The 13,551-nt window shown below is 41.7% G+C and overlaps 1 protein-coding gene across 1 annotated transcript in view; it reads right to left on the reverse strand.

The window, feature by feature from the left end:
• Positions 1-11,662, reverse strand: part of lmx1bb (LIM homeobox transcription factor 1, beta b) — a 48,081-nt gene extending 36,419 nt beyond the window's left edge. The window contains 3 exon segments of the mRNA XM_058071459.1: positions 11,193-11,379; positions 11,523-11,628; positions 11,630-11,662. Of these exon segments, the coding sequence (XP_057927442.1) occupies positions 11,193-11,379; positions 11,523-11,628; positions 11,630-11,662 (326 nt within the window).
• Between the last annotated feature and the right edge of the window lie 1,889 nt (positions 11,663-13,551).

Raw genomic sequence — 13,551 nt, forward strand, 5'->3', positions numbered from 1 at the left:
AGTATTAGAGATAGTTATGCAACATTTCTTTGAAATAAACAACAACAAGCTGCTCCTAATATGAGGGCAAGGCCACCGGCTGTTAACAAGGAGAAACAGGCAAAATTCTATAAAACTAACGATGCATAGCGGCGGCACAGTGACAGAAGTGATGGAGCTCTGTTGCCCATGTTCAAAGCCACTCCAACACTTGTCAGCGAGGTTTATTACTTCCTCGGAATATCTGCAAAGGAGGACCCATTGAGCAAAAGAAAACTGTTTTAAAGCCGGTGGTGTAAATCTTGTTTAATGCAGCTGAACCCTTAATTTCCAGAAAGTGCTCGCTGTTCCTCCTTCCCTACGGTTCCATCATTACACTTTGTCTAGAAGGAATGGCTACCCTTTTTACTTCGACCTCTCAAATATTGCAAACTGTAAGCACTTTCCCAAGTTGTAACTGCAGCCGTAGTGTCAGCCAAGATTCTGTCAATTGCACTTAAGTTTTTTCGCTCTTTTATTCCTGTGGCTGTTGTTGTAGGAGGCCACGACACAAAGCCAAAGTTGTGATACACAGAGGCATGCTGTTTAAGCAAAAACTTGATACTGATATTTGTGATATCATTCGGTATCATGTGGCTACTGGTCGACTAAGTCAACTTCACTCAAAGTATCCCCACTTCGATGAAGCAATGAATGTTTTTTTTTTGTGCAGAAAGGAAGGATTTTGACATGAGTCCTGAAGCCCTCCTCCAGCTCAGCTCCGGGATAGGTTAGTTCGTGGTGGGATGTTTTTGTGTGGAGAGGCCACTTCTCTTTCTTATCTTCCTGTCATCTCTGTGGGGCAGCAGGGCATGACTCCTTCTCTGGCTCCATAGCCACAGGCTCCTCCTGGACACCAAACTGCTGGCCTATGCGGCGTACAATTTTTGCACGGGCAGTTGTTTAGGGTGTGTCAGAGCCTATTAGCGCCAGAATGTGTGAAAAAAGCAGAGCTGGGTGAAGAATTTCTGAATACGTTTTTATGGCTCATTTCGCTCGTCTTATGTGCCAGCACTGCAGGCTTTACCACATAAGGTAGTGAAGGCGAAAAGAAAATTTTGGACAACCATGAAAGTGTGTGTAGGCCTGTTTGGTCTGTTTGGGATCTACAGCTTACCTAAGACCATCTGAATTTTCTCAGTTGGTAAACCACATACCACTTATATGTGATTCTGATTAAATAACGCGCATTTAAGACATCTCAGCCCAGCGTTAATATATCATCGTCTTGGCTAGGAAATGTCTCTTTTATTTGTGGACATTCATATTATTTATTATGTCTGGCTATACTCTTAGTATTAAAGAAGCAAAACCATTTGAAAGCTTCAGAAAAACACAGCAAACATTACAGTTTTATTTACAGTATGTGTGTAAAATTGCGGTTAAAATGAAAAGCAATAGTAAAATGATGAATGGCAGCATGTGTGTAACATAGTTCTCATAGATATATTTGTGGCTAATTAGAAAAACACCAGCTGCATCTGAGGTCGTCCACGCAGCTTGGAGAACTTTCATACAGAAGCAGCATTAACTCTGTTATGAATTTATGTTGGCAATAAAAAAATTAAAAAAAACGGGTCGGCACCTAATGTAGGTAAAACAAACTGAAGTCTTAAACAAGTCTAGAATTTCTGAGATGGAAGGAAATTCTATCTAAACGGAAGGGAGTTGTAGGTGTGATGGCCGTTTTTCAAACACATTTACCATAGAGATGCACACTCTGATTCTTATGACCTTGCTCCTTAAGCTTTGGTTTCTAGTTTGTGAAAGCTGCATCCAGCTGTAAGCTACCAGGGCATCTCCATGTGATGTTTCCAAGGAGAGACAGACCAATTAATGTGATTACAGTTGCAAATCCTCCACCATGTGTAGTTCCTGCGGCCATGTGCAATGCAGATGTGTGTGAGACAGCACATACTGTACCTGTGTGTTTATCACCGTGAAGGTATGGCTCTATTTGCTGGGTGAAAATATACACTGTGATTTAGACGTACATTCACACCGTGATTAAGATTTATAGCATCCTATGAATTAAATATGTATCCTTCTGATGAATTTCAAGGGTGTCTCTATAAAAGATGGCTAAAATAAGAGCTATAATTATATACAAACATGTGGCCACTCTTCAGAAGTCCGAAATTAAATTCTTGGCAAAATAGAATATGGCTTGCCAAAGACTGTGTGTTTAAAAACACAACAGCCATGCTTTAAACAACTCAAATACGGCTACTGAAGGGTGACCCCCACAGTAGGAGTCAGTCGCAGCTGTATGTCACGTATGTTTGTGCCACTGACTACAGCTGCCTATGAGAGGTGCTGAGGAAGTGGAACGAGGAGCTGACAGATATAGCCTGATACTGCACTTCCACTCTGGTCCAATCCCCAGCTAACCCCGGTGCTGACAGCCAGGATGTAGCACTCATCTACAGGCCACAGCTCAGGCAATGGGGCCCAGGAAAGGAGAGCAGGGAGCAGCCTGGTTGGCTGATGATAGAGACAAGAGTGTTGTGGGAGAACAGGATGGCGGTTTGGTGGCACGCACCGCTTATACTGCTTTCGGAGCAGCATGACCGGCAGGAGAATTCACAGACAATGTCGCCTGCCAATAGTATGTCCAATCCTTGGCCAAGTGACAGACCCACTTCACAAACACGCAAGCGGCATTGCTCCTCATGCAGACATTTGGTTACACACACGCGAGCCATTTCACACAGGAATGCAAAACACACGATCAAATGCGGAGATAAACACGCCATATTAAGAAACTGCAATGAGACATTCAGGGCAAAGTGGCATTTTTCCTAAAACCATATTTCACGGTTACTTAACAGACTTAACTTTGAGGGGGAAACTGTTGAACACAGTCATAACAAATGGTGGCCTCACTGTAGTTTTGCTGGCAGTATGTCATTACTGACATTAAAATTCACGTGAAACATTCATCTAACACAACTGGAACATCTTGAGTTGTTGAACCTCTTGGGCCAGATGAGTCAATAAACGTAACCTCATCAAACCTTCAGTCCTCTGGTATTTGTTGCAAGACAGATCCTTAGAAGTGACTACAAGTCAATAAATAATGTTGTCTAAGCGTGTGCTGTGCAGAAGCACCGTGGCGTTGATGGAGGTTGAGAGGCCACTGGTGACCTTGACCGCATGCTGCGAGAGGGCTCCACTCATAGCCAGAGATGTCTCTCCAGCTGGGATCACAACACAACTTTGGAGCTCTGGTTTCAGGGCACAGCTCCAGCCTTAGGCTGGGATGGTGCACCCCTGTGTGTTTGAGCCTGCAGGGCTAACGTGAGGCAGACAGGCACTCAGGGGGTCAGTGTGCTTACTCAGTCTACGTACTCTCAGGAAGAGGCAGCGACATGTATTGAGGCCAAAGACTGATTGTTGGAGGGGGGTGTTCTTGAGATGGCAGTTTTTGCTTTTTTTGTGCTGATATGGATAACTGCATCTATTTCAGTTGAACCATTGAACTGACCCTATGGAGATGAGCTGGCGGACTGTCTTACACTAACATACAAATCTGGACAAAAGTTTGAGACAAAACAAATTAATTAATCAGGGTCTACCTTTAGTGTCTATTCTTATTACATGTACTAACAGTGTTAGTGGAGTATTTTGGGAAGGATCTATTCTGTCCCCCAGTGTAGAATCCTGGGTCGTGAATGCATGGATGAGTTTGAAAGAAATTGATGTCCCCTGACCTGAACCCCATCAAACACCTTTGAGATAAACTACAATGGAGAGCCAATACCACTCGGTTTTAAATGTGTGAAAATGTAGATGAATAGAACACATAACCCAGCTTTCACCCCGTCACAGATTTATTTCGCATAGCAATCGACTACAAGTTTCCAAAAAGAGCTGTGGAAGATCCATGTGCTCAAAAAACACTTTGAAAACTCTTCACATTATATCCCTTTATCCACCAGCGTCTCAGAGGCACCAGATCAGTTTGCAGCAGTCAGGAGTCGTGGAATTTCCCAAGAAGATGTATTTGAAGCAGCTTTCAGAGAAACATTAATATCCACCAAGGTAAAGGAGTAGGAGGAGGGACTGGTTGGGTACAGCAGGGGAGTGGGGAACAGAAGATCAGTATCATTGGTACATTTAGATGAAATTCCTTCCCTTCCCCATTGCTACTGTTGCCTTTTATGTAGAACGCGGGTCTTTAGGTGGTAGCTGTGAGACTCCAGGACCATCTTCTCCCCACTCTGCTACCTACTACTGCAGCGGTGTCAAACTCAATCACACAGGGGACCACGACTAAGAGCCTACCTTTTTTTTTTTTTACATCAGAATGGGGGAAATGGTTTGTGACCATGTTTGTTTTGGCCTAGTAATTTGTTTCAATAAACTGATTGTTGATCGACCACCTCTTCATTATTCTCTCAATGTACGGGCAAAAGCTACCGTAATTTATATCAACACAAAAACATCACAATTCGTGAGATGTGTAACATTGAGAGAATTTGTATCTGTGGAATGGGCACATTATGCATTTGCCAGCATGCTTTGCTGTTGTTAAAATGATCACTTTTGATTGTCTTGTGCCTTTTTGATGTGTTATTTTGTACAGACAGGTTGTAACAAAGTGTGCTGTTTTTAGTCATGTACAGTAAAATTAGTTGGACTTTTCTGAATCTGGCACCTTTATTGAGAATGGCTATGAATTTCATGCTACAGGTATATACAATATTTAAAATCCAAACGCCAGAGTGCTTTATACCAGAGGAATCGCTTACCTACACAAATTCAAATCTAAGGATTTTGTTTGATAAGGTCCATGAGGCAGGCCAACTCTATTTTCCAAACAGTTCTGCAGGCCAGACGATATTGCATCGCGGGCCGGATTTGACGTATGTGAACTACTGTATCACCAAGGGTTTAATGCTGAGTCTTTGCATCTGCCTTGCCTTACATCAACTCCTACCAAGCCCCAATCATCACTGCCTCACTCCCGCATCTCCACTCCCCCATCAAGATCATCCAAATATTTCCCTTCACTGCTTTTTGAAGCTTCCAAGGGTCACGGGACCTCATGCACAAATCATGCTGGCTGGCTGTGGGGGGGCTGGTAACAACGAGTAGGAGTGAGACTCAAAGAAACCCAATCTGTGCTATTTTCTTATGGGGTTACTTTTCTTGCCAAAATAGCCATCACCAGTCAGCGGGTTGGTGCTAACCAGTGAATCTTGAGAGCTCTCACTGTAGATGCTGGTCCTGGCAGCAGATTGCAGCAATATTCCCCAGCCACACAGACGGGCAGACAGAAAGTACATTCAGTGAGCCTGACAGCCTGCAGTGGTTTAACATGGGGTTTAGCCCCAAATACATGCTCTGGGTTTATGTTGATGGATGGATAACCAAATCCATCTCATTGTTGGCAAGACAACATAGTTGTCAGTTTTCACACTGCGACACCAGACAAATATGATCCGAATGATGATTAGCTAAAAGAGAAACCAAGAAAATGCAACTCAAATAAAGTGTGTTCTTGTGGGCACGTCATTTAAATTTTCACGTTACAATTTTAGAACAACTTTAAACCCAGACCGGAGAAAGATGAACCAGCCTCCCTCCCACCTGGAGAGCTCAGGGTGAAAAGTAGATGCTGGGCAGGAATCTGCAGTGCTGGTTAAAGTAATCACATTGGTCTCACTGCATCTGATCTGCAGTCTAACAGACTTCCAAACAGTTGAATGAGTAAATAAAGTGCCCCGGGGGACTCCCGCGGGAGATGGATTACCACAAGGGTGCACACACAAAGGAGCTGATGCCCCACAACTCGATGTGAGCTGGAGACAAAAGCCAGCATTGGACCTTGACCAGCGGACCAGCAAACTTTATTAATCTCATCCTGGATTGAAGCGCTCAGTATTGCCAGTCAAAGCCGAGCACGACCTCTGCTGAGAACATTTACACACTCATTTCAATGCATGTATGCCTGTGGTAAAAAATATATAAAAAGATACATAAGACACAATGTTTATGTAGACATATCAAACATACTGTGGGTGTACTTATGTGTTTATGTTGGTGTGTACGTGTCCACTCAGATGCATAGACCACATAAGATGCGTCTCATGCTCACTTGGCTGTGGAGGCCAGGTCTCAGGGGGACTAAGGGCTATGGCATTCTACGGCCTGGCCCCATTCTTTCCTTTTTTAGGGGTCTGACACAAATAAAAGGATTAGGAGCCCCCGTTTCCGTCAGACCCTCCATTCAAGACAAAGCTCCGACTAGCTTAGTGTCACACTTAATGATAAAAGTGCAAATCTCTGTCAGTCACTTTAGGGCAGGAATACCGTTTTTTGAAGGAGTTAATCTCATTGGATGAAGATTAAAAGGGGTAAGGAAAGAAAGACAAAGAAATTAGTTTTGTCGTATCTGTACAAATATCTGCTGAAATTCGGAATGACGTGTGGCGATAGAGACTGCAATCGGGTGAATGCAGGGCGGTGGAGAGAGCTTAGATTACAGACAAACAAAGGAAAAGAGAGAGCAAGAGGAAGCAAGCGAACACATGCACAATCGCCCACACCCTTACCGAATGTGGGGTGCACGTCAACAAACACACGGTGCTGCCCAATTGCCATGTAGAGCTAGAATGTGTGACATGAGTGTGAAAGTAAGCCTTGAGCACACAACAGTCTGAATGCAGCACTTGCCACTCTGATGCCAGTCCTCTCGAGCGTATCTGCGAAAAGCCCACGTGTTGGAAAAACATTCCAGAGTGGGATCACATATACTTGGCCTGGGCCAACAGCGACACAGTTAGCCAGCAGCAGAGGCCGTGTCTCCATTTCTCATGCACGTTCCACCAGGCTGCCTGAAGAAACAAGTGGGGGCTATTTCCAAACAAATATGGTTCACACATGAGCAAAATGAGACGGATGTGAAACGTTATAACGAATGTGGCAAAATTCTGCACCACCACACCTGTGATGATATTATATATAAAACATCATCAGCATCTATAACATGCTATTGGATTGAAACATGTAATATAGCAGATTATAATTCATGTAAGAAGCGGTATTCCACATATTTACCCAAATTGGCAAATTACTTTTAATGGTTTGTGGTTGCTTTCCCTTTTGTTATGAAGACTTGTCATGCTGTGAAAATAAACCTGAAGGCCTCAGGACATGGAGCCCGTAAAAAAACCCAAAACGCTCTGTTGCCAAGCAAAGGACTTTCTCTCTCGGCCGTCACTGATTAGCATCCCCGACTGACTGACATGTTCCACTGGCTGCCTAACAGCCAGGTTTAGGAGATGAGGTTAAATTGTGGCTACCAACAAATTGCACACATGAGTTCTTCTGCATCCTTCCACTGTCATCCAGTGTAATGTGAGCACACCAGGCACATCCCTATAGGCAGATCCTTCTCTAATGCACCAATGCATCCACCCAACACACATGCAAAGTCACACATCCCTCACCACCACTGAAGCGGTGATGGGCTTAACCATGGCTGAGCCTGTGTGGCTTCCCACAGCATCCTGCAAAGTGCTTTGTCTCTCATCTGATGAGATGCACACTTTTATATTTCCTGTCACCCTTCCTATGTTATTCCAATGTGAGCATATCTAATATTTACCTCTCAAAGAACAGTTAAAGCAAAAATTGCTGTACATAAATACAACCCTTGGCGAGTATTACAATACTGTACATTTAAATGTATCGTAGAAGCGGAGCAGTTCTAGTGAGATGACAGATGATGCATCCGAGTGTGCTGCTGGGACAGGCTGGGCCATGTTGACACAGAACCCAATACTTCCTTACAGAGGAACAGGGTCAGCTAGAGCTATTGCTCCACGCCGAGCACTAAAAATCCCAACAAGCTGAAGCAATATTATGCAGCTTAGCGTTTCTAACATTAGACTGCCCACCATTTTATTTACCCAAGAACAGTGGTTAAAGACACATTTCATCATTTTAAGGGTGCTTATTTTCTAAATGTGGATGGGGGGTCTTCGATAAAGGCGCAAAAGCACATTGTCCTACAAAAACTGCTTAACTATATAATTGCTTATCTGGTTTGACAACTCAACATAACTAGTTTTGGTGGAAGAGTGTACACAGGCCAAACGGTGGTGTCCTGGATGGAGTACAACACACACCTACACACACATACACACATATTGAGCTAGCGAATAGAAAGCCAGCCGTCAGCATCTATCCGGCACACGGCTGCAGCGTCACAAGGTCGGCTAATTAAAAAACAACAATTTCACAGGAGGGCACTCCAAACAGTTCTAAAAAAGCAGCCCTCAGCACACCAGGGGATCGTCCAGCAAACATGGGAGCTTAGACCCATTCTGGGAGCTCACTTTTATGGCTTCATCACTGCTGATCTACTCCTCATACTACCATGACCTGATTTGAAATTTTGCTTACCACATTTGCAATAGACAGAAGGGAAAGTGATGCAACGGCAAATAAGATAATTGCAAATAAGATATTTTGTGATGTAGTCACAATTGCCGGGGTAAGCTTTTTGCTGTCATAATGTGACTGTAGCCCGTAGCACTTTCTAACAAGGTAGTCTATTATAAGGGTGTTGCCCAGCACGTCGGCCTACTGATGGCCTCGCTACATGGCTGCTTGCGTAGAGGACAGGTCACTCAAGGGAAAAGATCTCCTTTTCTCTAATGATGCATGATTGACCTGTGAACACCAGGGTGCAAACACAATCTCTCCCAGGGTGGTGTAATTCCACTCGGCCTCTTACATAGCGCCTGTCTCATCCAAGATTGTTGCACCTCGACAGCTCCAGCTGCTCTGAACATTGAAACACCTAAAATCATCTTGCATACTATTCTGCTTGAAAACAGGCCATGCATCGGCAAAGAGCTCTACATTTTCTACTTGGCAATCTTGCATAAAAAATGAAAGCTGTCAAATGTATTTCACCTGCCTATAAATTCAAATTTCCTTAAATTTAGGTCAAGACAGCAACAATAAACACAGGTCAGGTGTGTGGTGTTAAAAAAAGAGGAAGGAAAACATATGGGAAGGAAGGATAATAAAATCTAATCTTGTTACTATATAATTGCACTATATGGAGCACGGCAAGTTGAACCGTGTTGGTGGGAGTTTTAATAACACGGTACACAATTGTTTTCCCCTGTCTGCACTTAAAGCTGTTCCAAAGGTGTGCAAAAAGACTGCTTGCCAATTCCTTGATTTATTACAGCTTGTGAGAGCTGATTACGGAGCATGAATCAGGTGCTGCTGGAATGTAATTAGGCACGTGGACCTAGAATGCTAGGATCCCTCTTCACAGCCCTAAGCAGTTTGTGGGCTGACAAATGCATCTTAACTGGGTGTCATAAAAGTCAAAAAGGTGCCAATTACATCCTTAAATATCCCATCACTGCAAGTGGAATAAACAAGAAAAAATGTGATGCTGTCTGTCTGTCTGTGTGTGTGTGGTGTGTGTGTGTGTGTGTGTGTGAGATAGAGGAACTCTCCGCATAGCTCTGACCATAAACGTTGAATGAGTAGGGGGTTGAAAAGTGTGAGAAGAATTAAAAGAAGTGTTGAATAAGAGCAGAATGGCGCCCAGCAGGTTGTTGTTGTTGTTGTTATTTTCGCCTCGGCTGTGATTTGGCCACACAGGCGGACGCCATTCCAAAACCAAAGACAAAAGGACAGGAACTGGTAACATGTAGCAGAAGAAAGATCCAATACATTTATCTCTCGTTTCTTTACAAACAGGCACAACTAGGCCGTGGTTAAGAGGAAGGCCTAAGGAAGAGATCCTTGTTGGCTTCTGCCACCTCTGAGCCGTGACGCCATGACTTCGGTATCCCATAGTTACAGCTATGATCCCCCCCCCCCCTCCATTGTTATCCTCAGACTGCACCGTCACAAAGCTGTGTGTGTGAATAGCACACACGGCAAAGGATGTAACTCTTTGTTCCATGCAAGGTGTCTAGCAGAGAGCCACCATGTTACATTCATAGAAGTCCAATTGTTAAAAAAAAAAAAAAAAAAGGCCACAGACAAAAAGCTGAACATTTGATGACAAGCATGAAAAGCGCCCATGCAATGAGAACTACATAGCACCCAGGGGTCCTCAAGGCCCAAACAGCAACCCTCAGCATTGTTACTAAGTCTGTTGCTAAGCCTCCATATTTGCCTCACCGTTATGTGATAATCTACTGGAGCAGGAATACAATAACAGCAATTTAAAATCAATATAAAATGTTCATTTACAATGCATGTATTTTATTGTTAGCAATTATTGACTCCTTAGTAAATTATTTAGCACAATATTTTTTTTTCCTGATCCTTGCATCTTAATTAAAGTTGTTTTTTTTATCACAGCAAATGATAACATCATGAATAATTACAATCACACACATTCTAGGTATAGTAGTAGTAGAAACTGGGTCATGCATATGTCAGTGAGTTAAACTATGGTGTGTATGTTTGCGTGTGCGAGGGAGAGGCAAATTTGAAATAATTGGAATTCTAATAATTGTTTTTCATGTTTAAAAAAACGTGTTTAGCTGCAGGTTGACAAATTGACATATATACAGTAGAACCTGCACGTTGCAAACCGTTAAATGCCTCGCCACTAAACCTTGTTTGCCGTACGCTGAAACAAGTGCAGAAATAAAATATAATAGTGCATTTTAAATGAACGTCTAAAATAATAATATTAAGTCGCAAAAAGAAAATAGAAATTTCCGATTTTAAACGTTAAAATATAAATATTTCTGAGTGCGAATATATATATATATATAGATATAGTTTTAGATAGGGGCGAAACCGTCCTAAATTATGTCGAGATTATTTTAAAAATATGACCAATTTTTAATGGAAAAAATTCTGAGGAGAAAAGGGTCATTTACAACAATCATAATAATAATGATGAATATGTTATATAAATGCGCATGAGAGCGTATCAAATAAACATTGTGAATTAAATTAAATTGTTCATTTGTTTTGTACATTTCCAGAAAAAGTATATTTTCCTGCAGTACCAGTAGACTTATTTTGTGTTTTATTTGATTTCCAATATAATTTCAATTGCGTGTATTAAAAACCACAGTACCCTGAATGTGTCGTCAACAAACGAGCAGGCCAAAACGCCGCCAAGCAAGACAAATAAATTTAAAAAAAAGAGAAAGAAAGTCACTTCTTACTGTTGGTAGTCATGCTTGCAGTAAAGTTTCCTTTCTCTGAAGTAGCAGCTGGTGATGAGAGGCTGTTGACACACTGTGCACTGCAAACACTCCTCATGCCACGACGACTCGTTGACTCTCATCAGAAAGCGGTCAGAGATGGGACGGTGGCAGCCTTCACACACGGCCTGGTGGTGGCATTCTGTCCCTGCAAATTACAATTCACATCTTTTCAGAAAAAAAAATATAGGCCTGCAGAATCATCGTCTAAAAAAATGCATTCGTCATTTAACTTCATTAAAAATAATAAATAGTCCATTATCATTTATATTTTATTTTCAACCAACTCACCGAGCATGACACCCAGTGTGGCTTGTCCCGATCGCAGCGGATGATCTTCCATTTTTATGCCGTCCAACATGATGCACGTTTCGGATTGTTCTTCCCACGGAGAGTCAATGAAGTGACACCGGACCTGTTGCAATATCCATGGACAAAAACACACACATACACATAGTCAGTGCGGATACATGGCAAAAAAAGAAATAAATAGCGTTTAAACAGTGAGTGAAGTGAAAGAATTAGTTCTGTCACCTGTTAGAATCCGAACCGAGGAAGCGTTTTACTACTTCGTCTTCTTCCTCTTGGGGAGTTCGGCGGGTCAGAGCTGATTTGTTGATGTGATCAAAGGTGGACCAAAGAAGAGACAAGAGACAAGGATGTCCAAAGTGATGAGAGTGGAGATGTCCCGGCACCAACTCATATGCAGGGAGGCTACTTGCTTGCTTGCTTGTGCTCGTGTCTCTGCTCAAGTCTCACATCGTGATTGAGGCGAGTGGAACCTCCCACTCCTGCATGCATGGCTGCACTTTTTTCACTCCCAACTCACTGCATTGGGATGCTATTGGAGAACCACTACACTCATACCCGGTTGTAACGCACACAAATAATAATATTGCTGAAAATAATGAGGAAAAAATGACAAGTTAAATATCAAACTCATTGTGAAAAATACATGGGAGGGGGCACGGATAGGATGTGCGAGAGAGCATCACATGCTTTTTTGACTCTTTGTGTGATGCTGATGTCGCCTTTCAGCTGGTGCACCTGGTGATCAGAGGTGATAACAGCTTGAACAAGAAAAAAAACAATACAGCAATAATAATAATAATAATAATAATAATAATAATAATAATAATAATAATAATAATAATAATAATAATAATAATAATAATAATAAACGCATTTGATGATAAAAATATAATAAGCTTTTAGGTATAGCCTATGGCACCTTTCGTTCAATATACATAGCTGGAAAATGTTCATTCATGCAGCGAATAAAGTCTGTAAACAATCATGTATTTATAAAACATACAATGTCAAAACACTGATGATAATATTAGCAATGATTTAAAAAATATATACTTCAATCGCCGTTCATATAACAGTCTACTGGGGGACTCGAAATAAAATAAAATCACATGTGCAAAGATGTAATTGTAAACCGCACGGAACTCGATTATGAAAATTAAAGAGATGATTGCGAATACCTTACTGTATTATACTGATTTTATGATTCTATTTATGTATTACATAAATAGAACTAAAAGCTGCACAGAGAAAAGGGAAAACATGCGATAATAAACCAGTGTGGTATAAAGAAGCACTGTTGCATATACTATTTATTGCGTCATTTATCTGCTATTTGGTTAACAAAATCTATATATATCAAGGCAACAATTAGACCTAGTATGGAAAAAAAATTACTAATACTAATACAGGATATTGTATTAGAAAAATAATACTACTAATAACAATCATGGAAAATAACAATACCAAAATGAAAGATAATAATACATGAAGAAAAATTACTATACATTGCCTGGATAATACTGAAAATCTAAAACACTAAAAATAGAAATGAAATATTGAGAAATGAGAAATTATATGCTTGTAGAGTCTTTTAAGGGGGTGTACATGGAGTCTGAAGGCTTGTTTGTGTTTCTCTGGACCTTTGCGGAGCATCCAGATGGTGACCTCCATCCCACTTGGCCCAACTGCTGTTAGCGCCCTCTGCTGGTTACTCCAAACATAGCAGGACGCATCTGAGCACTGCAGTAAGGAGTCGATTCTACGCGGTATATTCGATTATGGTGTCATTGTGAGTAGCATTATGAACTTAGAATTATCAATGTATTTTAATAAAAAATAAAACACGATATCGTGACACCACACACACGCACGGATTCACATATATACGGGTCACTTATGTGGATGAGATCATCAAGCATTCATTCAATAAATCAATCCAGCAACTTTAGCCGGAGGTGTTTTAATGAGCCCCTGCGTGACAAACCCGCGCTGACTTTCTACAAGGTAG

Source organism: Doryrhamphus excisus, chromosome 4 (genome assembly GCF_030265055.1).
Source record: "Doryrhamphus excisus isolate RoL2022-K1 chromosome 4, RoL_Dexc_1.0, whole genome shotgun sequence".
Taxonomy (NCBI): domain Eukaryota; kingdom Metazoa; phylum Chordata; class Actinopteri; order Syngnathiformes; family Syngnathidae; genus Doryrhamphus; species Doryrhamphus excisus.